The 22,584-nt window shown below is 43.1% G+C and overlaps 3 protein-coding genes across 6 annotated transcripts in view; 1 reads left to right on the top strand and 2 right to left on the bottom strand.

Moving 5' to 3' along the window:
* NODAL (nodal growth differentiation factor) overlaps nucleotides 1–3,211 on the top strand; it is a 10,086-nt gene extending 6,875 nt beyond the window's left edge. Inside the window, exon 3 of the mRNA XM_007120823.4 lies at nucleotides 302–3,211. Coding sequence (XP_007120885.1) covers nucleotides 302–454 — 153 coding nt within the window. The 3' untranslated portion in view covers nucleotides 455–3,211. The remainder of the gene's footprint in view (nucleotides 1–301) is intronic.
* The window catches only part of PALD1 (phosphatase domain containing paladin 1), a 142,160-nt gene extending 138,553 nt beyond the window's left edge, over nucleotides 1–3,607 (bottom strand). For both annotated transcript variants that reach the window (XM_028481342.2, XM_028481343.2), the window contains exon 1: nucleotides 3,518–3,607. The gene's annotated coding sequence lies outside the window, so the exon portion shown is untranslated. The remainder of the gene's footprint in view (nucleotides 1–3,517) is intronic.
* EIF4EBP2 (eukaryotic translation initiation factor 4E binding protein 2) overlaps nucleotides 3,529–22,584 on the bottom strand; it is a 24,177-nt gene continuing 5,121 nt past the window's right edge. The window contains exons 2-4 of one of the 3 annotated variants that reach the window (XM_055081135.1): nucleotides 11,660–11,845; nucleotides 10,013–10,087; nucleotides 3,529–3,652 (exon numbers count right to left, since the gene is read on the bottom strand). In XM_055081135.1, coding sequence (XP_054937110.1) covers nucleotides 10,056–10,087; nucleotides 11,660–11,845 — 218 coding nt within the window. In that variant the 3' untranslated portion in view covers nucleotides 3,529–3,652; nucleotides 10,013–10,055. Of the gene's footprint in view, nucleotides 3,653–3,686; nucleotides 6,629–7,885; nucleotides 10,088–11,659; nucleotides 11,846–22,584 lie in introns of those variants that run through there. The other 2 variants (XM_055081136.1, XM_055081134.1) reach the window with 2 other exon arrangements.

The following is a 22,584-nucleotide window of genomic DNA, read 5'->3' as shown; positions in this document are numbered from 1 at the left end:
CCTCTCCCTCTGCGGAGCACAGGCTCCGGACGCGCAGGCTCAGCGGCCATGGCTCACGGGCCCAGCCGCTCCGCGGCATGTGGGACCCTCCCAGACCTGGGCACGAACCCGCGTCCCCTGCATCGGCAGGCGGACTCTCAACCACTGCGCCACCAGGGAAGCCCAGAATTTTCTATTTTTGCCCCCAGAAGCTGATTTTAACTCTCTGTAACTTTTTCACCCTTTACCCAGAAATGACACCATTCTGACCTCACCACTGGGATGTGCATTGACCACCCCCCCCTTGTCCTCCCTTTCACAGAGTCTGCTGAAACGGTACCAACCCCACCGAGTCCCTTCCACCTGCTGTGCCCCAGTGAAGACCAAGCCCTTGAGTATGCTGTACGTGGACAATGGCCGAGTCCTTCTAGACCATCATAGAGACATGATTGTGGAAGAATGTGGGTGCCTTTGAGGAGCTCCTGCAGGTGTGTTGGATTTGCCTGTACCCTGGAAGACTGGGAAGCTCCTAGAGGACAAGATAACCATCTAATCCAATGAAGAGAAACAAAGAGGGGGAAAAGTCCCTCTGTCCACCAGACCTAAGGAGGAAGGGCTGCCACCCGGTCCTTGAAGGCTCTGTGGGGTCTGGTTGAGCACAGAGGAGAGGGAGAAGGAAGCCTGTGAAGCAGGCTTGCTGGGTTTTCTCTTTGCTGAACAGACAGTAGCACGTGAAAGCACTAGTGCAAGAGTCCTTTAGCTGACTTTTTCAACCCATGATCCCCCAGAAATTGTATGCAAGAGCTGGAGCATATGTGCATTTATTTTTGAGGTGGGACAAGGTTGTATTTTTTTGTGTATTTCCAAAAGTGGCCTTTGACATACACCCACCCACACCCTTGACGTCTGAAGATTAAGTATCACTATGTAAAATTAAAAACAGTCCATTGGCTTTGGTTGCCTCAGGCTGGGTCTGGGAGCCCCCGCAGAGTGGATCTCTGCTAATGAGCTGTACATACAATAAAGCCATTGTATAGTTCTCCTAGGCCAGTTGGTGCCTTTGAGGGGCGAGGCAGGAACTCGTCCAAGAGAACTGGCCACCTTGGACTACAGAAGCTGGAGCCCTGGGGCGTCCCCAAGTCAGTCTGCTTTGGCGGGCACAATCCATCCAAGTCTATTAAAGCTCGTGACAGTTCACCTCAGTCTGTCAATGCATGCTATTAATGAGGCCCCTGTGCTTCCTATCCACAGCGGTGAAGACACTGCCCTGGGTGGCAGACTTGGGTTATGGTCGCAGCTCAGCCACTGAGCAGCTGTGTGACCTCAGGTAATTCACTGCTCAGCCTCATCTTGTGAAATTAAAGCAGGCGGATCCTAGCACGTTTCTGTGATTCTACTTTTCTCTCACCAGCTGGCCTCACTGAGCACTGCCAAAACAGGGGCTATATTTTGTTTGGCAGGGCAAGGGAACCATTTTATTGGGAATGTCAGTCCACAGTAAACTTACCCTGCTTTCCTAAGAAGCCCATAGACTAATGCTCCAACCTTAGGAAAAATGATTCCAATCTTGTGGGAATACTTGTTGAGTTTAGAGGGGACTCAAACTTGACTTGGTTGAGTCAAGGTAGTAATCCTGGCCCAGGAAGGTGCTGGCTAGGCTGGAGCCAGGCCTGGGCCTGAGAAACCTCAATGCCCTGATTCAGCAACAAAACTGATCCAGTTGCTCATTCCCTGGAGTGGAAACACCCTGCCCTCCCCACAATTCAGAATCACAATAGGATCCTGCATTTGACTCTACTTAGAAGACAGTAGAGCTGGGGAGGCCTTGAGAGGTCAATTTTTATACCATCTTCTTTCCTAAATGAGACCCCAGTGAGGCCTAGTGGCCTGATGCTACAGCTAGGAGTGGCAGGGCCAAGAGCTGAGCTCTGGTCTCTGGAGCCCCAGGGGCACCGTCCTTCATACCATCTAGGGGTCTTTGCTCTCTTAGCTTTGGGTCAAGGCCTTAGCCTTTGGAACCAGACATTTGAAACCCCACTTCCACTACCAAACTTAAGTTCTTGGGAGTAAAAATCCTATCCCAGGGCTTTAGAGCATCCTCTGTACTAAATGGGTGCCCAACTGTTCTTCTATGGCTGGGGCCAGGAAAGCAAAAGGTCAAGCTATTTGTGGCTATAGCTTGTGGGAGTGTTTACAGTTAGCAGCTCTACCAACTCACAGAACAAACCCCACTGACGACAGGACACCGCCTCATATCAAGCAGAAGACGCAGGCACAAAGGAGTGAAAGGACGTTTTGCTGACCCCTGCTAAAAGCTCACTGTGCAGTGTGTCAGCGGCAGGGGCCTTCTGCTGCCAGGCCAGAGGTATTTGGGGCTGAGCCTACAACACAGCTCCGTGCTCTGGACCCTACCTGCTAGTGCAGGCTTTGTTAAGTCTGAGGAAATGCTGCCTATGGGAACTGAGTCCTGCCCTACCCTGAGGGCCAGGAAGGGGCTTTCAGAGAAGTCAGAGGTATTTTAACTTGCTCTCAAGGCAAAGGTCTCCTTCCACTGTTCCTGTAGCAGTGCCAAGTCAGTAGCCGATTGGGGGAAACTGGATGCATTACTCTCCTTGGCTGGGGAAGTGGGCGGGCCTGGTACAGGGAGGACTGGAGAAAAGATAAAAGCAGAAACTGGGAAGCGGCTGCGGCTGTGACTCTCACACAGCAACACAGTCGGGTTAATCTCCATCATGTAGTCAGTCTCCCCTTTTACTAGCAGTAAAAGCCTTATCCCTCTATCCTAAATTGCCTTTGAAGTTGATACCCTATTTGCCTTTGGGGCAAAGTAAAGGATATATGAAATGGCTTTCAAGATTATCTTCCCTTGAAGAGATTATTTCGTCCTTCTATGGGTCACACAAGCCTGCTCCACTCCCAAACTTGCACATTCTGGGGAAAAGCAGACCCAGCTGACCCACCTCTACTTGTCACACCAACTGAGCTGTAACTGAGCTCTTAACATACCAGCCACTGGGCTAAGTGCTTTCCATGATCCCACCTGAGCCCACAGCCACCCAGGTAAGACCTACTTCTTAACTTAACCCTATTTTAGAGAAGGACACCAAAGCTTAGAGAGACTGGGAATCCTGTTGAGAGAATGTGGCTGCTACTAAGTGGTACAGCAGGAATTCAAGCCTGTCTTACTCCAAAGACTGTGCTCTAAACCTCTACGCTGTTTTGTTCTGTGGACCTGTTTACATGGTCCACAGGATTCTTGAAAGGACAGGATTCTTGCTCTCAATACTAACATGTGAGCGTCACTGGATTAATAATAGCAAGGAATGTGATGCTCATGCAGCAGAGTCTAGTTTATTTTCAGACATCAGATATGATGGATTTCTAACAAGTGCTCCTGAGGGGCAGAGGCAGCCCTCGTCAGGAAAGCTGTTGTCTGGGCTTCCTCCAGGCTGGTACCTAAAGAAGGGCCTTCTTGGGTGCATCCAGCCCCAGCATGTATGTGTTCACCTCCAAGCTCCTTCGGGAAGGGACACATTACCTCCTGGCACATACAGGGCCAGATGGACAAAGTGCTCCGTAAATGTTGAGAGGAACTGACACATGAAGTGGCCAACTGCCTTTGCCCATCTTCCTCACCAGGCAAGATGCCCAAAATGTGTCAACAGGATTTCACCTGAAATTTAAAAAAAATAAAATAAAACACCAAGTTGATACTCAAGATCTTTATTGATTCAAGTGTTAACAGCAACCGTTGGTGAGAATTTAACTTTTCCCCTAACTTCCAAACACTTGCTGGTTTGGAAGGACAGTTAGAAAAACAAGAAACAAAAACCTGATCACGGAGTCACACAGGACTGCCTCAGGACTGCGTGGTGCCCTCTGTTCTCCATCCACGACAGTGAAATGGACAGGCCGGGTAAGGGGATACCCACATTAAGAGAGACGAAGGGAAGATCAAGGAAAGTACTGGCAGTCTCTGTTTTTCCATTCAGAATGGATGGAACTGGGCCACTGGTGGCACAAAGACAGGGAAGAACATTATTTTTTTTAAATATATAAAACATTTTAAAGATGCTTAAAATGGACACCCGAAAAATGTGAGTGTCTTCTGGGCTCTCCAAGACACCCTCTTTAAGGTTCACCCCTGGGTAGCAGAGGGTCTCCTCACCCAGGTGGAGAGATGTGCTCCATCTCCAGGCGAAGGAAAGGCACTGGCTCACAGTCCTCAGTGATTGGAACAGACACCAGGAGCAGGATGCCTCACCACACAGCTTGCCCCTCGTCTCTCGTGTTACTCCCCCACTCTCCTGGTTTCAAGTAAAAATGACCCTTGGCCTGGGCTTGGGTTTTTTGTTTTGTTTTGTTTTAAAGATTAAGATGGAGGGGAAGGGGGTATATTGGGGCAAGAATGGATATTCTGTGCTATATTCATGCATTCTCAGGTGTTCAGGAATTTTGGGTTTAAGCACCAGCAAGAGCTCCCTTTGGAAATTTCAATGTGGCCAAATGATTATCAAGCACTGCAGCATCTCTCTGCCAGCCTCCCACTCTTAGAAAGGTGGCAGAGTAAGAGTTTAAATACCCCAGGAATGTGTTTCATCTCAGTACTATTTTCCATTCGGGATCCAGACGGTAGGATCTGCCAGGGCTGCAGAGGCAGAGGAAGCAAAGAGAAACCACAGATCATCTGAACAGGGACTTGAAAGACTTCTCCTAAATCTAAGCTTTGCCAAAAAGTGTCAACTTCCAGGACCAGCCCAGAGAAAGAAATGTAAATTCCAGAGGGTGGGAAAGGTGACATCAATGATTGTATCAACCATCCTTAGTCTTCAATCAGAAATGTCTGTGAGCAAGCCTCAGGGAAACGCCAATACTCAACTGGAAAAAACATGACTAGAACAGGAAATGCCCCTGGGGTATAAGCATTCTAAAGAATTGTGACCCAACTACCTCAAGATCTGATGTCATCTTTTATTAAAAGCTGGGAGAGAGGTAAAGAATGTGGTGGTGGTGGGGATAGTAATGTGTGGTAACTATGCCCCCTTCAAAGTCCAGACAGAAATTGCCCTCCCAAGGAAACAACACTTATTTAAAACAAATACTACCCCTTCCTAGATGTCACGGGCAGGTAAGAGATTGGGTTTCGCAGATTAATAAATAGCTCCCCTTATCATGTAGTCCAGAAACATGATAAGGGGAAGTTTTGACCCAGAGAGAAAAGCACCGGGCCTGCCGTCTGGAGGGGAATGTAAAGGGCTGAGGGCTCAGGCTTCAAACAGCCAAGATATGTGATACCCCTAAGGTCTGACAGACCCAAAGAGCTGGTAACCCAAACAGCAAAAATAAAAGACCACCTATTTTGACTCCACCTCAAAATCAGACAGAAAAAAATTCATTTGAAGGTGCTTTAAAGATGAGTTCCTTAATTCTGGAAGAAGTACCTTTTTTTTTTTTTATAGCTGCCTCAGCAGCAATGCTTTTTTATTCAAGCATACTCTAAAGCAAGCAGGGCTACAGATAAGAAAATGCTGGGAAGAGTTGGAGCATAAATCCAAACAAGAATTTGCATCCTTAAGATGTCTGAAATCTCTAAAAACTTGGCACGGGTGCCAGAAACACATAGCAGATATTCACTAAACACGTGTTGAACTGACAAGCTTCATCTAAGTTTTTCTTCAGGGTGAAAACAGCATTGGTTCTCTTTGAGAACCCGTTTCCATCAGGAAGCCCAGGATGAGGTGGGCACGCAGAGTTAACCTGCAGTGGATTTAAAGAACAATAAAGCACAGACAGACATTTCTAATTCCCAGATGTTCCCTACTTATTGAGAAGTGGCTTCTTGAGTGAGAGACCTGGCCCAAGCCTGCTTCAGCTGGTGTAGTTTGTGAGAGCAGGTGCCAAGCATCGACTCTGGTGGGGACCTGGCTTCTGGATGCTCTCAGCTATGTCACCCTGAATCGGAATGGTTAGCTTTCCTCAGCCCAGTAACCCAAAATGTAATTCAAGTTTGCTCCCTTTGCTTAACAACCCTGAACCCAATTAAGTCCATCTGAGTGGCTCAACTAGGAGAAACCAATTCCCTTTGTCAATTCCTGGCTAAAGGAGATAGCGAGCAAGCAGTATTGAGTCTTAGATACCAAGCCAAGGACTTACAAAGAAGCAACCTTGGGCTGCTGGTAGTATACACCAGGCAAATGTACAGATACATTCTCCTGGGAATTGCCATTTCTTGCCTCCCCTCTTAAAACTGGCAGTAGCCATGGGGAGAGAACCCGTTTTTCATCTGTTTGTCGATGCACATCTTAAGAGAACTGTTTTCAGTAACAACACCTCTCTCAGTATATCATCTACTTTAAACCTACCCCCTCTTGTTGACCTGGTTTCATCCTCTATTGGGGGTGAGGTGGTTTTAAAGTATACCCAAAATTCTTTGATACTGCTCCATGCAGTAGGTGGGGTGTACCTCCCCTCCCCTTGAGTGTAGGCTGGCTTAGTGGCTTGCTTCTAAGGAACGGAATAGGAAGGCGTGATGACGTGTGCTTTCGGAGACTGTCATAAAAGGCACTGCAGATTCCTCCTTGCCCTCTTTCTCTGGGATCACTTGCTCAGGGGGAGCCAGCTGCCATGCTGTGAGGACACTCATGCTGCCCTAAAAAGAGATCCACACAGGAAGACACTAAGGCATTTTGCCAACAGCCACAAAGAAAGCTCAGAAGTGGATTCTCAAGCCCCAGGTGACTGCAGACCCTGCTGACATCTTGACTGCAACTTCCTATGACCCTGTGCCAGACCCATCAAGTGAAGCTGCTTCCCAGGTCCTAACCACAGAAACTGACAGATAATGTTTGCTCTTTTAAGGTGTTACGTTTGGGGGTAATGTGTTAAACAGCAATAGATAACTAACGCAGATGGAGGGACAAAACTCTTGGCTTGGAAGCCTAATAGCTAGAAGCCAGCTTCTCTACACTGTGGTCTTGAGAACACAATACCTATTTCAATAGAATATGAGGAAGTGGTGAACTCAATGCACCACACTACGAAGGAGGTAGAATCATGACAATGCATGTCTCCTGCTGGAATTTGGACAAGGTCATTTCTCACCGACATGGATTGTCCCCAGAAGTACAGAAACATGGTTTTCTCCTAAGAAGAAAAGTACAAATAATCAATAAGATTTTAAGAACCGCCTAACTCAAATGCTACCCTAAGGGGGTTCCCTTTCCAGGAAAAAGCCCAGAGAGATTATTCATTTAGGGCTTCAACTGTGAGATTTCTTCCAAACATACAGGAGTAAACCACCTACTGGATTCTGGCTTGCCCTGAAAATGATTCTATGAGGCATGGCACAAAGGTGTCATCTGTTGGAAGCTCATCTATTGCCTTGTGAAATTATCTTTGAAATGCCGATTTATGGAGGCCAAAGTATCTCTAGTAGCAGTGGCCTCCAGGAAGGAATTGCACCAAGCAGTATGGAGGTCGTTATAGAGATGGCTAAAGGATTGGGCAGCTGCTATATTATACAGCTGACACTCCCAAGAAATACTAGAAATATGGCGTCTGATTAGGGAGCCACATGCAGCAATTCCTCAAGATAGCAAAAAAGGGGAACATGGCATCTTAAGACTACTCAAGCTGGCATGTTTTAAATTCATTCCCCGTCTCTCAGTGAGGAAGCCGAGTTTTCACGTGCAGCAGTAAAGAGCAAACAAGGGCGCGTGCTTCTGCTGACAGCCCGACTACTCGACTACTCGCTGTAGTGGAGTCAGATTCCAGAGGATGCCCAGGCTGGGCCCTGAGGAAGATGAAAGCGTCACTCTCAAAGAATCAGGCTCCCAAGGGACAATGAGGTCCTGAGCAAGCTTCTCATGCAAATTACCAATGCACCTTAAGTTGTTCCAAGAGTATGCAAAGTGAAATCTGGAGTTTAATTAAAATCAGAACAGAGATACATTAAAAAGCAAACAAAAAATACTTTTCCATTCATCAATTTTTGAGACCGAAAGCATCTCCAAAACTTTGGAGATCCAGCTTATTCCTGAGAGACATCAACCATCACAAAAGGTTTCACTTTTTGAACTCTTCACATTTTGTAGCAGAAAACAGAACAAAGTTCCTCAGACACCCTTCCTTCTTTCTGTCTAAAATGTATTCGCAAACAGGGTCTCTTCATAGTTCAAAAGAAAAACAGCTTTCTATCTTAGCCAACTGGCCTGTTACTCTCACCCTGGGATCTGATCTCTTAATAAGAGGGTTCAGGGCACCAAATCCAACCAGAAATTCCCAGGACACCAGTGGCTATTTTACTTGTCTTTCTATGAGGGGAGTGGAGTCACTCTCCCAGGATTACTGTGCCAGTCAATAGTCAGGACCACGGGATGCGGAATGAAGCAGCAAAGGGTAAGGGAAAAGAATGAGGTTTCCATGAACAACCCAGGAAAGGCAGAATGGTCCAGTTTCACAATCCACCCACTACAAACTCCAAACATGCACACCCCAAACTAGAGCGAGAAGGAAAGAGCTCGTAAGGGACTAGGGAAGACAAGGGATGGTGACATGGAACAGCAGACTCGCCTACGGACAATTCTCACCTTCCTAACACCGGAAGATGTGTAATTAAAAAGTTGCTGTTCAAAATTGTACTGAAAACATATCTAAAAATAGGTCTGTACTCATCTTAAAAATAAAAGGTCACTCCTCAGTTAAGAGGAGTGACAGATATTATCAGATACCGACACTTGAGGTATCCTGGATGGACATTTGAAAAATGGCCTGGCAGAGATAAGGGAGGGAAGGAAGGAAGGAGGGAGGGAGGGAGGGAAAGATAGGGAAATTCAGAGTACCATGGGAAAGGTAAGAAAAGTGGAAGGAACACATTTTTAAGCCCATGCTTATCTATCTCAGCAGCCAAACAAAGCAGGTCCACAAAGGAAAAAAGTTTAGTTCTTTTCTAAGAGCATTCTGAAAGTCAACTTCAAACTCAAAAATCACAGACAACAAATATCACAATGCTCACTGGACTGAAAAACAATGACTACTGAGCCTGTGTACTCAAACAGTTAAATGTCTTCCGAGGTCATTCCTGGGTATCATCCTGCAGAGGACTATTGGGTTGGCCAAAAAGTTCATTCTGGTTTTTCTGTAACATCTTACGGAAAAACCAGAATGAACTTTTTGGTCGACCCAATACATCGGGCCTTATCCAAAGAGCCTCTGTCCTGTCGTAGGGACCTGCTCCGAGAGCAGGAGAAATCACGTGGATAGCTCAGAGTACAAAAGGACTGCAAGCAACAAGATGCAAGCAGGGAGGGATGGGAGAAGGGGAGGAAAAAGAACAACTGGTGACCGAAGACCCCCTTCTGATGTAGAGTTAAGAAATGTTTGCACAATTGTGATAAAACGAATGGGAAGATGAACTGTAACACTAAAGACATTCCTCCCAGAGGAAGGAGGGGAAGTGGACCTCAAAACAGTGCCCCAGGGTAATGCTACCAGAGATGTACAAACAGCGTTCTGTCCCCAAGGACAAACACCTCAAGGTAAAAGAGAAAGCAGCTCTCCTCCTGTTTACCATTTCCCTCCAATGGTTTTCAAGACCCCCAACCCAAACTTTTGCAGCAGTGAAACATGAGCAAGACAGGGAGGAGAGACAGAGGGTAAGAACAGGAATGATGCTGAACCTATCAAACCTCCATATCACTTCCCCAGATTTCCCAGCTAGCCAATTATTGGTAGGTTGATATTTGATTTGGGATTTAAAAAAATACGGGGGGAAGGGGGAACCAGAGGTTAACTGTTTTCCTCTGTGGGCTGCTTAGTTCTACAGAAATATGCCAAGGGCCTTCAATCTAACTGTCTAACTGGGAAGGGGAACAGGAAATAGGGAGAAGAAATGGTCAGATGCAGCTCATCTTTGCATCCTTTGGCACCCGGAGAAGGAGCAGGGGAGCAGGAGTAGGAGACTGCAACAGGGATTGCTGGTACTGCCTCTTCCGTCTTTGCATTGTTGATCCTATTGGCCAAATCAGGTACACACATGTATCAGTGTTGCTGCTTTTCTTCTGATCCTCGCAGGACAGTCAGATGTCCATCTCAAACTGAGCATCATCTCCTGGTTAGAATGAAGAACAGGAAAAGTTGAGCATGAAGAGGTAAAGCAAAACAGTTTTAACTATCATTCCCTTTGCACAAACGTCAAAAAGGAATTCAAACTGTCCCATTCTCTGCAGCCTTGAAACAACTATTCTGCTTTGCTTTGGCTAGTCTTTTTAATCTGGGGGAAAAACAAGAATGGCAGTCAAATCACCCACAGGGAGGAGCAACTGGGGGAAGGATACAAGTGAAAACTTTCTGAGTGTCCCTTTGTCCAGAGGTTGACCAAACGGGAGCTCCTGGGGAGCACCTGGCCATCTATCAAGTCAGCACATTCTTCTGGAGGCTCTGAACTTTGGCCCTGCTCTGAATCGACACTTTGTCCATTAAAAACTCATTTGGAATTTGAGGAGGCAGAATGCTGGCTCGTGTAAAAGGGTCATGGAGTGCAATCCAAGGTGTACTTCAGGAGCTGGCCAGTTCCACAGACACAGAGAGGACTCATTAATAAACGTGTGTGTGTGAGTATGGGGGAGTATTTACTGAAATATTATAGGCAGTCCTGGAAAACGGGGTGAAAAACCATATTGCTTTTCCCTACACCAGGGGTCCCCAACCCCCCGGCCACGGACTGGTACTGTGGACGAGTGAGAGAAGCTTCATCTCTATTTACAGCTGCTCCCCATCGCTCGCATTACCGCCTGAGCTCCACCTCCTGTCAGATCAGCTGCAGCATTAGATTCTCACAGGAGTGTGAAACCTACTGTGAACTATGCACGTGAGGGATTCTAGGTTGCGAGCTCCCTATGAGAATCTAATGCCTGATGATCTGAGGTGGAGCTGAGGCAGGGATGCTAGCGCTGGGGAGCGGCTGCAAATACAGATTATCATCAGCAGAGAGGTCTGACTGCACAGACACCATAATAAATCAACTGCTTGCAGACGCATATCAAAACCCTATCAGTGAGTGGCAAGTGAAAACAAGCTCAGGGCTCCCACTGATTCTGCATTATGATTGAGTTGTATAATTATTTCATTACATATTACAGTGTAATAATAATAGAAATAAAGCGCACAATAAATGTAATGCACTTGAATCATCCCCAAACCATCCCCCCATCCCCCCAGTGCATGGGAAAACCGTCTTCCACAAAACTGGTCCCTGGTGCCAAAAAGGTTGGGGACCGCTGCCCTACACCACAAAAATGACGTTCTTCTTGTTAGAAGCATGGTCTGTTTCTTGAGAGTGATGGAAATGGGAGCTATTAAATTGTTTTGTTTCTCTCTGTGTGTGTTATCCCTAGTCCAACAAAGCCCAGGTTCAAGGAGTCCTCTTTGGGATTTACCATTCCCTGATTTTGGATTCTTCCTCACCCCCCAACCCCCAACTAGATTAGATTTGGTTATGGTTTAGAACTCAGGGTTTTCAGAATAATTCAATAAGCCTTGGTGAGGGGAGTGGGGGGAACCTTAGAGACATATGACTGAATATTAGTTATAAGTGAAGCATCAACATTTTTTCAACCCACAGCAGACTGACATTCGAATCCCAGGGCTACCCTCTTGGTCCCTAATACCAGCATTCTCTTACCAATTGCATGCTTCCTGTCATGATTGTTCAAGTTGTTCAAATTGTTTACTTCTATTTTGGAGTCTTCAATTAAGGTGCCGGGGCTGGTGACTCCTGGGATATTGGGCAGATGGCAGGGAGGGGTCTGAGCCATGGGAGAGTTGCGACGATCCAACAGAAACTTTCGATCATAAATGATTCGAGTTCCTGGAAAGCAGGGATTAAAGAAGACAGAAGTTTTGTATCCTGTTTCAAATATAATTTTAGGACAAGGAAAGCAGAAATTTACCTTCACTTTCCTTGCTTTGAAAAATAAGAACTTAGTAACAATTCAACAAGGCAGGACTTCCCTGGTTGCACACTGGTTAAGAATCTGCCTGCCGATGCAGGGGACACAGGTTCGATCCCAGGTCCAGGAAGATCCCACATGCCGCGGAGCAACTAAGCCCGTGCGCCACAACTACTGAGCCTGCGCTCTAGAGCCTGCGAGCCACAACTGCTGAGCCTATGCGCTGCAACTACTGAAGCCTGCTTACTCTAGGACCCGTGTGCCGCAACTACTGAGCCCACGTGCCACTACTGAAGCCCGCACACCTAGAGTCCTTGCTCTGCAACAAGAGAAGCCACCACAAATGAGAAGTGCACGCACCACAACGAAGAGTAGCCCCTGCTCGCCACAACTAGAGAAAAGCCCGCATGCAGCAAAGAAGACCCAATGCAGCCAAAGAAAACAAACAAACAAAAACAAAAAGGTAGCTGAAATTATGAGGAATGAATCATTCTGGAGAGCAAACTTAGTTCAATTTTCAAAAAATGAATAATTTGAACTATTTTGGATGGAAATTTTTCTAATACAGATTTTAAAACTTTTTACCACCTTAAACAGAAAACCAACCCTTTCTTGATGAATCCGGTTGATTATTATGAAACTCATTTATTATACTATGTTGTGACCTAGGAAGTCTTAGGGCCTATTCAGTTGGTACTCTGTATTTTCCTTATACTGAATAGGATTCAGATAGCCAGGTTGTGCTTATGGCCCTCCCCACCATGGTTTCCTTGTCTCCTCCCTCACTGTTTGGCTATGAACTATCTTTTTTCCATGTCTTAGTTTGGTTGCCCTAACAAATACCACATTTTGGGTGTCTTACACAGAAATGTATTTCCTTACAGTTCTTTCTCATTGTGTCCTCCCAAGGGGGAGAGGGAAGCAAGCTCTCTGGTGTCTCTTTTGGGACACTAATCTTATTGTGAGAGCCCTACCCTCAGGACTTCATCTAAATCTAATTACCCCCAAGGCCCTATCTCTAAATATCATCACATTGTGGGGGTCAGTGCTTCAATATATGAATGGGGGGAGCACAATTCAGTCTACAGTACACCCTTTACACCCATTCTAACTTGATACATCTAATCTGTTGGGTTTGGAAACTGGTGATCTGCTTATTTTAACACTATGTAAAATAAGAGCAAGTAGGCTGGAAAGGAGCCTGATGGTTTTCCAATGAACAAAGGGAAGCAGCTTTAGTGGATGGATTTTGTTGTGTCACCCCCACTTTTGTCCATGGCTAGGTTTCAGAAGGGTGAGATTTCACTGTGAGATGTCCTTACTAATATTCACGTTGCGAGTCGGAACAAGATTATTCTCACTTCTGTAGTACACTAAGCTTGGAAGCTGAGGTGAGGTGGTGAAAAAAAAGCACAGGATAAAAGCAAGCTTTCTATTTCTAAATTATATATTAGCAACAACATAAACATGAAAGAATTATAATTGAACCAAGTAGGAAAATAAGTAGAAATTCTACCTAAACCTGTCAGATATAAGAGAAACTTTGAAGAATTCCTGTGACTTTGCAGCGGCAATAAAATACATCTTTTACTTCTTTGGGATATAATTCATGTACAATTCATTCAAAGTGTGTAATTCAATAGTTTTTAGTATATTCATAGAATTGTGCAATCATCACCACAATCTTTTTTTTTTTTTTTGGCTGCACCATGAGGCTTTCAGGATTTTAGTTTCCCGACCAGGAATTGAACCTGGGCCACAGCAGTGAAAGCGCCGGGTCCTAACCACTGGACCCCCAGGGAATTCCCACCACAAACTATTTTAGAACACTGTCATCATCCCCAAGATAACCCATATACATTTAGCAGTCCCTCCCCACATTCTGCCAACCTCTCCAGCCTAGGCAACCACTGATCTGTTTTCTGTCTCTATAGATTTGCCTATTCTAGACATTTCATAAAATACAATCATGCAATATGTGTCCGTTTATGACTGCTTCTTTCACTTGCAGGTTTTTAAGATTCATTCATGTTTAGCATTTATCAGTACAGTTGACCCTTGAACAATGCAAGTTTGAACTGTTTTTCAACAGGAAGTACTGCAGTACTATACGGTCAGTGTTGGTTGAATCCATGGAGGCAGAGGGCCAACTACAGGTTACACTTGGATTAACCCCCACGTTGTTCAAGGATCAACTGTACTTAATTTCTTTGTATTGCCAAACAATATTCCATTGTATGTATAAATAACATTTTATCAATTAACCAGTTGATGGACATCTGGGTTGTTTCCACTTTGAATAATGCTGCTATAAACATTCACGTAGGGAGTTCCCTGGTGGCACAACGGTTAAGAATCCACCTGCCAACGCAGGGGACACGGGTTCAAGCCCTGGTCGGGGAAGACCCCACAGGCCATGGAGCAATTAAGCCCGTGCGCCACAACTACTGAGCCACGTACCTAGAGCCCGTGTTCCACAACGAGAAGCCACCGCAATGAGAAGCCCGTGCACTGCAACGAAGAGTAGCCCCCGCTCGCTGCAACTAGAGAAAGCCCGTATGCAGCAATGAAGACCCAATGCAGCCAAAAATTAATTAATTAAAAAAAAATCAATTGGCCGTAATTGTGAGGGTTTATTTCTGGACTTCCACTGATCTATGTGTATCCTTATGGCAGTAATACACTGTTCTGATTTCTAACAACTTCTGAAATCAGGAACTGTTGAGTCTTCTTTTTCTTTTTCAAGATTGCCTGGGCTATTTTAGGTCTCTTAAAGTTCCATATATGAATTTTAGAGTCAGCCTGTCAACTTCTGCAAAGAAGCCAGCTGGGATTTTGATGGGGATTGTGCTGAATACATAGATAAATTTGGGGAGTAGTGCCATCTTAACAATATTGTCTTCCGATCCATGAACATGGATTGTCTATTTATATAGGTCTTCTTTCTTTCAACAATGTTATCTAGTTTCCACAGTAAATGTTTTGTGTTTTTTGTTAAATTTATACCTATGTATTTTATTATTTTTATCCTATTATAAATGGAATTCTTTTATTTCATTTTTGGATTGTTTATTGAAAGTATATAGAAACACAATTGGTTTTTGTATACCAATCTTGTTTCTTTCAGCCTTACTAAACTCACTTATTAGTTTTAATAGTTTAGTGGATTTTTAAGATACATTTGGTTTCAAATGCACACAAAGTAAACAATTCAGAAGAGAAGACACCCTGAAGAACTAGGATCTTAACTGATGCTGTTAATGTTCTTAAATATGGCCAGGGAAAATATGGGTACAAAACCACGGTATTTTAAGTGTTTGAATTTTAGATCACTGCAAGCTGAAAAAATTAACTGTAGCGGATACATAGCAAAAAAAGGGAATCAACATGTGACTACGGATTCTGTGGTGTAATTGAAAAGCATTTGACATTCAAAAAACCAAAACTATTAAAAGAAAAACATTAAGACCTGACTGTGAATAAAATGCCAGGGGAAAAAACCCTTTATACTTCTTTTTAGATATTGCGTTTACTGTGAAATTATATGAATTCCAAGACAATTAAAAACCTAATATTCAGGGTCTCTTATACATGTGCATAGACACATTTTCTGAAGCAAGAACTTCCAATAATTCAAATTTCAACTGCCGGCCACATTTATGTCAGCTCAATTCAACATCAACCAATGCATCCACAACTAACTAGAGAAGAGTTAACCATAAATTCCTAAAGAAGGTTAAAAAAATCCATAGCTTGCGTATAACACAATATTAAAATGGAGCATGATTTTAATAAATTGATGGAGTGTTAAAAAAAGAATCTATTTGACATTGACAGTGGAAACTTTTTCTTTCCAGTGAGTGTTCCATTTCCTTTTCTATGAAAATCATCATACTCCTTGGTTTTATATTGAAAAGTTACAAAATTCATAGTATCATATATGCTATTTATTGATTTTCAATGTTTACAATCAAACCGTAATAAAAGTGAATTATCATAGTTAAGGAAGAGTATGTAAATATTATAGATCTTGATATTGTAAAAAACAATGGAAAGGCAGACCTACCAGGGAAGTAGAGGCAGGACAGGTAGATAGTATAATCTCATATGGTGGAGAGTTAAAACTATTAGATTGAAACACAAGAGGTTTAACTGTAGTATTTAGAGTTTTAAAGGTAACTACCCAGAAGAACCCAAAACGATAAAACAATCTACAAAAATTGGTAAATGGAGAGAGGAGGGAAAATGAGAGGTATAGAAAGTAATGAAAGTGTCCTATATGCCTCATTTTCATAATAAGGAGTCAACCGTATCATCCAATGTTTAGAAATCAAGAAATTGTGGTATACGTATATTATTTACAGTAACTGGTGTAACCAATAAAATCACTATAAACAAACTGTTAAAAGCAGCAGTCTCTTGGCATTTTTGCATTTTATGTGCTTCTGTTCAATTTTTTTTTCTATTTTGTTTTTAAAACTTGCATATATTACTTTAGTCTTCATGTTTGGATTTCAAAACAAATAGGAATCTTTAGATCTAGGTTAACATTAAATATCTATAAACGTTCTTCATCCCTTGGTGACCTCTTTTTCGGATAAATCTAATACCCTGACCCAGCACTTTCTAAATGCTGACATTACTAGGAAAACATGAGAGTAAAACTGAGTCCCTTTGATGGAGAACAGAGAGGAGGAAAAAAAAGCCTCTATCTTTTGCTCTAAAGACTAGTGATTTTCAAATGGCAGGGAACCAGAGGGTGAACGAATAAGGCCCAAAATTGTGCTTGTGAAGATGGTTAGTATACAAACAAGGTCATTCAAGCCTAAGGGCCTCTTTCAAGACCAAGTAGCTTAGTTTAAATGATAATTAATCCACATATTAAGCTATATACACCCAAGAAATTATATAACCTGAAATAAAACCACCTAGACAAAGTCCACTGTAACATGGTTAACTGACAGGGTAGTAGTTACTATACTTTTGCAGGGTCCTGACCATAAAACTGTTTAACTAAGGATGCTCCCAGAATTAGAATTAAGCATCCACTCATGCAAAGAGACACTTCAGAAAAAGACACAGTAAGTAACTTGCCCAAATTGAATAGCTTGAATAGCTGGTGACAAAACCCTCCAAGAAGGCTGAGATGAACCTACACCCTCCTAACATCCTAGGCAAGAAGGGAGAGTGTAGGGTCAAATAGGGCTTACCGCAGGGGACTTTAGCCATCAAAGAGGAAAATCTTTCTCAGAAAAGCATTAGTGCACTTTCCGCTTACAATCCTTAGGCCAGAACTGAGTCAGATGCCCCCCAGCCCAGACACTGGGGAAGCCATAGAGTAGTCAGGGTGCATCTTCTGGGGCTTGGCACACTACCACTTTAAAAAAATGAGGGAATCTAGGGTAGCATGGAAAAAGAGTGAACGGCTGTTGGGCTGGAAAACAATAGTCAGTCACGTCACGTCTGCATTTAATATTTACCTAAATTTAAATCCTCATCTTCCATAGTAGGAAATTGTTAATATCTAAAACTGAGAAATAGCATTAAATCATGTTATTCAGAAATCCAGAGGTAAATGCTCGAAGAAATGGCTGAAAAGAGTTTAAAATGGTTTCTCTGGGGAGTGGAACTGGAGATGAGATGGGGCATGAGAATGTTGCTTTTTGTTATTAGCCTAATACTATATGACTTTTAAACTTTACTTTCATAGTTACAAAAAATAAATGTAAAAGAAAAATAAAAGGGTGATTGCATGAATACTGAAGGCATTTTGCTAAGTCAAACAAGTCAGTCACAAAAGACAAATATTTTATGACCCCACGAATATGAGGTACCTGGACTAGTCAAATTCATAGAGACAGAACGTAGAACGATGGTTGCCAGTGGCTGGAGGTGGGCAGGTAATGGGGAGTTATTGTTTAATGGGTATGAAGTTTCAGTTTGGGAAGATGAAAAAAGTCCTAGAGATGGATGGTGGTGATGGTTGCGCAACAATGTGAATGTACTTAATCATGGAACGGTACCTCAAAAATGGTTAATAGTCAATTTTATATTATGTATATTTTACAATAAGAAATATATATGATTTCAGACTTCTAGCCTCCAGAAATGTAACAGAATAAATTTGTTGTTTAAAGAACCCCCCACCACAAAATTTTTTTAAGACCAAGAGAAAGGGTTAAAAAAAAAGCAAACCCCATTATAAGGAATCGGGGAAAAAAATGTCTCAAAAAGTATTTGCAAATATAAATACATACATAACAGACCGACAAGCCATGAGGAAGAAGGTATCCTTCAAATCTAGAAATTAAAACAACAACATCAACAACAAAGCACTTGGCAAGTAACTTCAGTATTCCATTAGAAATTCCTAACATTCTCCATCTATGCCTCATGTGAGGGCCCATCAAGAGATCAGAAACAGATACAAGATGAACAAGCAGCAAGTGTTTCCAATACACTCAGAAAGGTAGTCTGCCGCTTTCCCTCTTTCCTTACAAGCCCATCTCCCCCAATAAGAAGGGAAAATAAGTGAAAATACAGAAAGGACTTACAAAAACAGTGGTTTTCTTTGCTTTTTTATTATTCCAGCTTAAGAGGGTGATTAACAAGGCCTGTGTTTGATTGACTGTGTTAGAGAACATTCTTCAATGAACTACAGTTTTAAACATCTGTTCTTCATGGAGGCTCCGGATGAAAGGACAGACTCCTAAAAGCTCTATGCCAGATAACCCAGAGGAGGCTAAAAGCTGCCTAACCCAGTATCCTCCAGGGAAGTTGATGGTGGCCAAACCACATTTACTGTGTACAACCAACAAATCCCTAAAGTGCTAATAAAACCAAGAGAGGGGGCTTCCCTGGTGGCACAGTGGTTGAGAGTCCGCCTGCTGATGCAGGGGACGCAGGTTCGTGCCCCGGTCCGGGAAGATCCCACATGCCGCAGAGCGGCTGGGCCCATGAGCCATGGCCGCTGGGCCTGCGAGTCCGGAGCCTGTGCTCCGCAACGGGAGAGGCCACAGCAGTGAGAGGCCCACGTACCACAAAAAAATCCAAAAAAACAAAAAAAAAAACACGGAGAGGGACAATTTTTACATCAAAAAAGGCACAATTGGAGCCGGAGGATATTATAACTTAGTATGGCTAAATAATCATGGCAAATGGAAGACATCCAAGGTTTGTGAAAAGCCAATCCTTATGGTCCTTTGATTAACTCCAATAAAGATTAACTCCAATAAAGATTTCCAAGATATTAATGCCAAAGGATGGCTCCCTGCTCAATCACGTAGGACACTGCCATAGTAGAACACAAACCTAGGCTGAAAGGGAAGTTGATAATGACTATCTTCCTATGCAGAAGGTCCAGTGCTAGAAGAGGCTTTAGACAGCATCTGGCGGAAGCCTGTCATTTTACAGATGGAGAAACTAGCATCCAAAGAAAGATCACACAGTGACACAGGAGCCAGGAAACCGACACAAATAAGCAAAGTACTCTAAGCAAATCTGGCCCTCTCGAGTCTTGGTTGCAAAGTGATCTGAAACAAATAACCTTTTTAGTTAGTACCAGGTCCAAAGTGGTATACAAACCACAAACTAATCTCAAAAATAAATGCCGACTGATTTTAAGTCTATCAAAATGAAGCACATCAAATATGTCCACGTCAGTTTGGGCTTGAACATTCATCTTGAAATAAATTTTCTCAAGAAATGCCTGGCTCTGATTCCAGGAAAATGCTGGTTGGATCTGCCAGACTGTTGACTGTATCCTGGATCAATTCTTTGGATTAGATTTCACAGATGTTGTGGTTCAGCCTCTGTAATGCTAATAATTAATGAAGGCTCGCTCACTGCTTTGGTATGGGGAAAGCACTCAGATTCAAGCCTGGCTTTCATTCCCACTTCTTGTTTTCCTCCCAAGTTCACTCCTCTTGAGCACTTAAAGAAATAAAATAAAAACAATGCATACATATATATCAATGTCTTCTACTTTTACTTATAGTGAGGAACTCATCAATAAAGTTCATAAGAGGCAAAGAAGCCTACTGGAGATCACTGGTCTAGGTCACTTTTTTTTTCAGTGCTGCTTCTTCATAATGGTTCTAGGAACTTATCAGACCAGAGAGTGGTTTCATTTCAATGTAAAAGCAGCCCATGGGCTTCCCTGGTGGCGCAGTGGTTGAGAGTCCGCCTGCCGATGCAGGGGACGCGGGTTCGTGCCCTGGTCCGGGAAGATCCCACATGCCGCGGAGCGGCTGGGCCGGTGAGCCATGGCCGCTGAGCCTGCGCTCTGCAACGGGAGAGGCCACAGCGGTGAGCCGCGTACCGCAAAAATAAATAAATAAATAAAAAAAAATAAAAGCAGCCCAGCTCTAATATAAACATTCTCTGGTAATGAGATGAGCACCTTTCTCAAACACAAAGGATTAATTATGACATCTTAAAATGAACCACAAGCCTCTCAAACTTTCTGATAGGTACCTCTTAGAACCTAGAGAGCAATGGTCTATCTTCACCAGTCCTCACTTCTGCTATAAACAGCAGGCCATTTCTAAAAAAATTAAAATCGAATGAGGTATTACACTGATACTAAAACCAGACAAAGATACCACAAGATAAATATAGACTAATATCCCTTATAAATATAGATGCAAAAATTCTCAACCATTAGCAAACTGAATTCAGCAACATATATAAAAAGGATTATATTCCATGATCAAATGGCACTTATCCCATGAATGCAAGGCTGGTTCAACATCTAAAAATAATTAACATAATACATCATAACAATAGAATAAAAAACAAAAATCACATGATCATCCCAATAGATACCACATATATATATATATATATATATATATACACACACACACATATATATACATTTGACAAAACCAAACACCCTTTCATAATAAAAACAATCAACAGACTAGGAATAAAAGGGAACTTCCTGAACCTGATAAAGAGCATCTACGAAAAATCACAGCCACCATCTTACCTAATGATGAAAGAGTGGAGGTTTTCCCCTAATATTGAGAACAAGTCAAGGGAATCTGTTGTCACTCTCTTGCCATTTTTGTTCAACACTGTACTAAAGGTTCCAGTTCTAGCCAGGGCAATTAGGCAAGAAAAACAAAACAAAACAAAATGGGGCACCTAGATTGAAAAGAAAGAAGTGAAACTACGTCTATGCACAGATGACTGTGACCTTGTATACAGATAATCCCAAGGAACCTATAAGAATTGAATTGTATTTTCCAGTTAATTGATCCCTGCTTGTTAAGGATTTTACTTTTAAAATCTACTCAATGAAATGAACAGCTTCAGTTTGTCAGGGCATTTGTCCTAAGGATCTGAAAGATCATTTATTCAGATATAAACACTCATAGATTTCTGAGGGTCCAGCTTCAAACTGTGGCCTGAGTATCAGGTGAAGAGGTCCTTTAAAAATGAGCCACACGTCAGATAGATAGCTGCCGGGTGTTATAACACAGGTTTTAAGGGATCTTCGCAAAACAAAGTTCTGTGATGAACAAATTTGAAAATGGTAGCCTAGGCCTTACCTATTCAATAAGTTGAATGACAGCAAGTTTCAACTGACTTTTGTTCTATTATAAATAGATTAGCAAAAATCTTTTTTTTAAAAAATTTTATTTATTTATTTATTTATTTTTGGCTGCATTGTGTCTTCATTGCTGTGCAGGGGCTTTCTCTACTTGCGGCGAGCAGGGGCTACTCTTCGTTGCAGTGTGCGGGCTTCTCATTGTGGTGGCTTCTCTTGTTGCGGAGCATGGGCTCTAGGCACGTGGACTCAGTAGTTGTGGCTTGTGGGCTCTAGAGCACAGGTTCAGTAGTTGTAGTGCCCGGGCTTAGTTGCTCCGCGGCATGTGGGATCTTCCTGGACCAGGGCTTGAACCCACGTCCCCTGCACTGGCAGGCGGATTCTTAACCACTGTGCCACCTGGGAAATCCCGCAAAAAACTTTTAAACATTAATTTGTTCATCGAAACACTGGGAGCCAAGAAAAAGTTCTATCCTTCACCAACAAACTACTGTCCTGCTCAGGCTCTCTTCCTCTCCAACCAGATGAACTAGCTTTCCCACATTAACTTTACCTTGTCTGATGTGCAAATCTTTTTTTTCTCATCACAGCCTTTACTTTACTGCTGATTGGCAGTGAAGCATCTCCTACAACATTATTTACTACTGTAGCTATTTGAGTTCCAAAAATTATTTTGGCTGATTCCATATAAAAATAAAAAACCTGACATTCCTTAGTCATTAGTTATGACATGTCCACACACCAAAATATTTTTTGTCCATACAAATCCATGAAGCCTGAATATTATTCAAGACAATATCGAAAAATTGAAAGGACTTGATCTGCAAATCTTTACACTGTCTCCAAACCATGCAAGACCCCTCCCATAAAATCATCTTTAAGACTCCAGTCCTCACAAGGTCTTCGCGGAACAACCCTGGTAGTGCCAATTTACAGACTCGTCACGTTTCACCCTTCCCATTTCACACACAGGCCTCCGGAGAGCAGAAGGGAATTGTGCACTATCAGCCTGGATGAGCTCTGTCTTCCCTCATCAGGCTGTGACTGACATGGAGCAGGCAGAGGCACTCCCTTTCACACATCGCACTGCTATATGCCTTG

This window comes from Physeter macrocephalus, chromosome 20 (assembly GCF_002837175.3).
Source record: "Physeter macrocephalus isolate SW-GA chromosome 20, ASM283717v5, whole genome shotgun sequence".
In the NCBI taxonomy this organism is placed as follows: domain Eukaryota; kingdom Metazoa; phylum Chordata; class Mammalia; order Artiodactyla; family Physeteridae; genus Physeter; species Physeter macrocephalus.
This window is presented reverse-complemented; position numbering and strand designations above follow the sequence as displayed.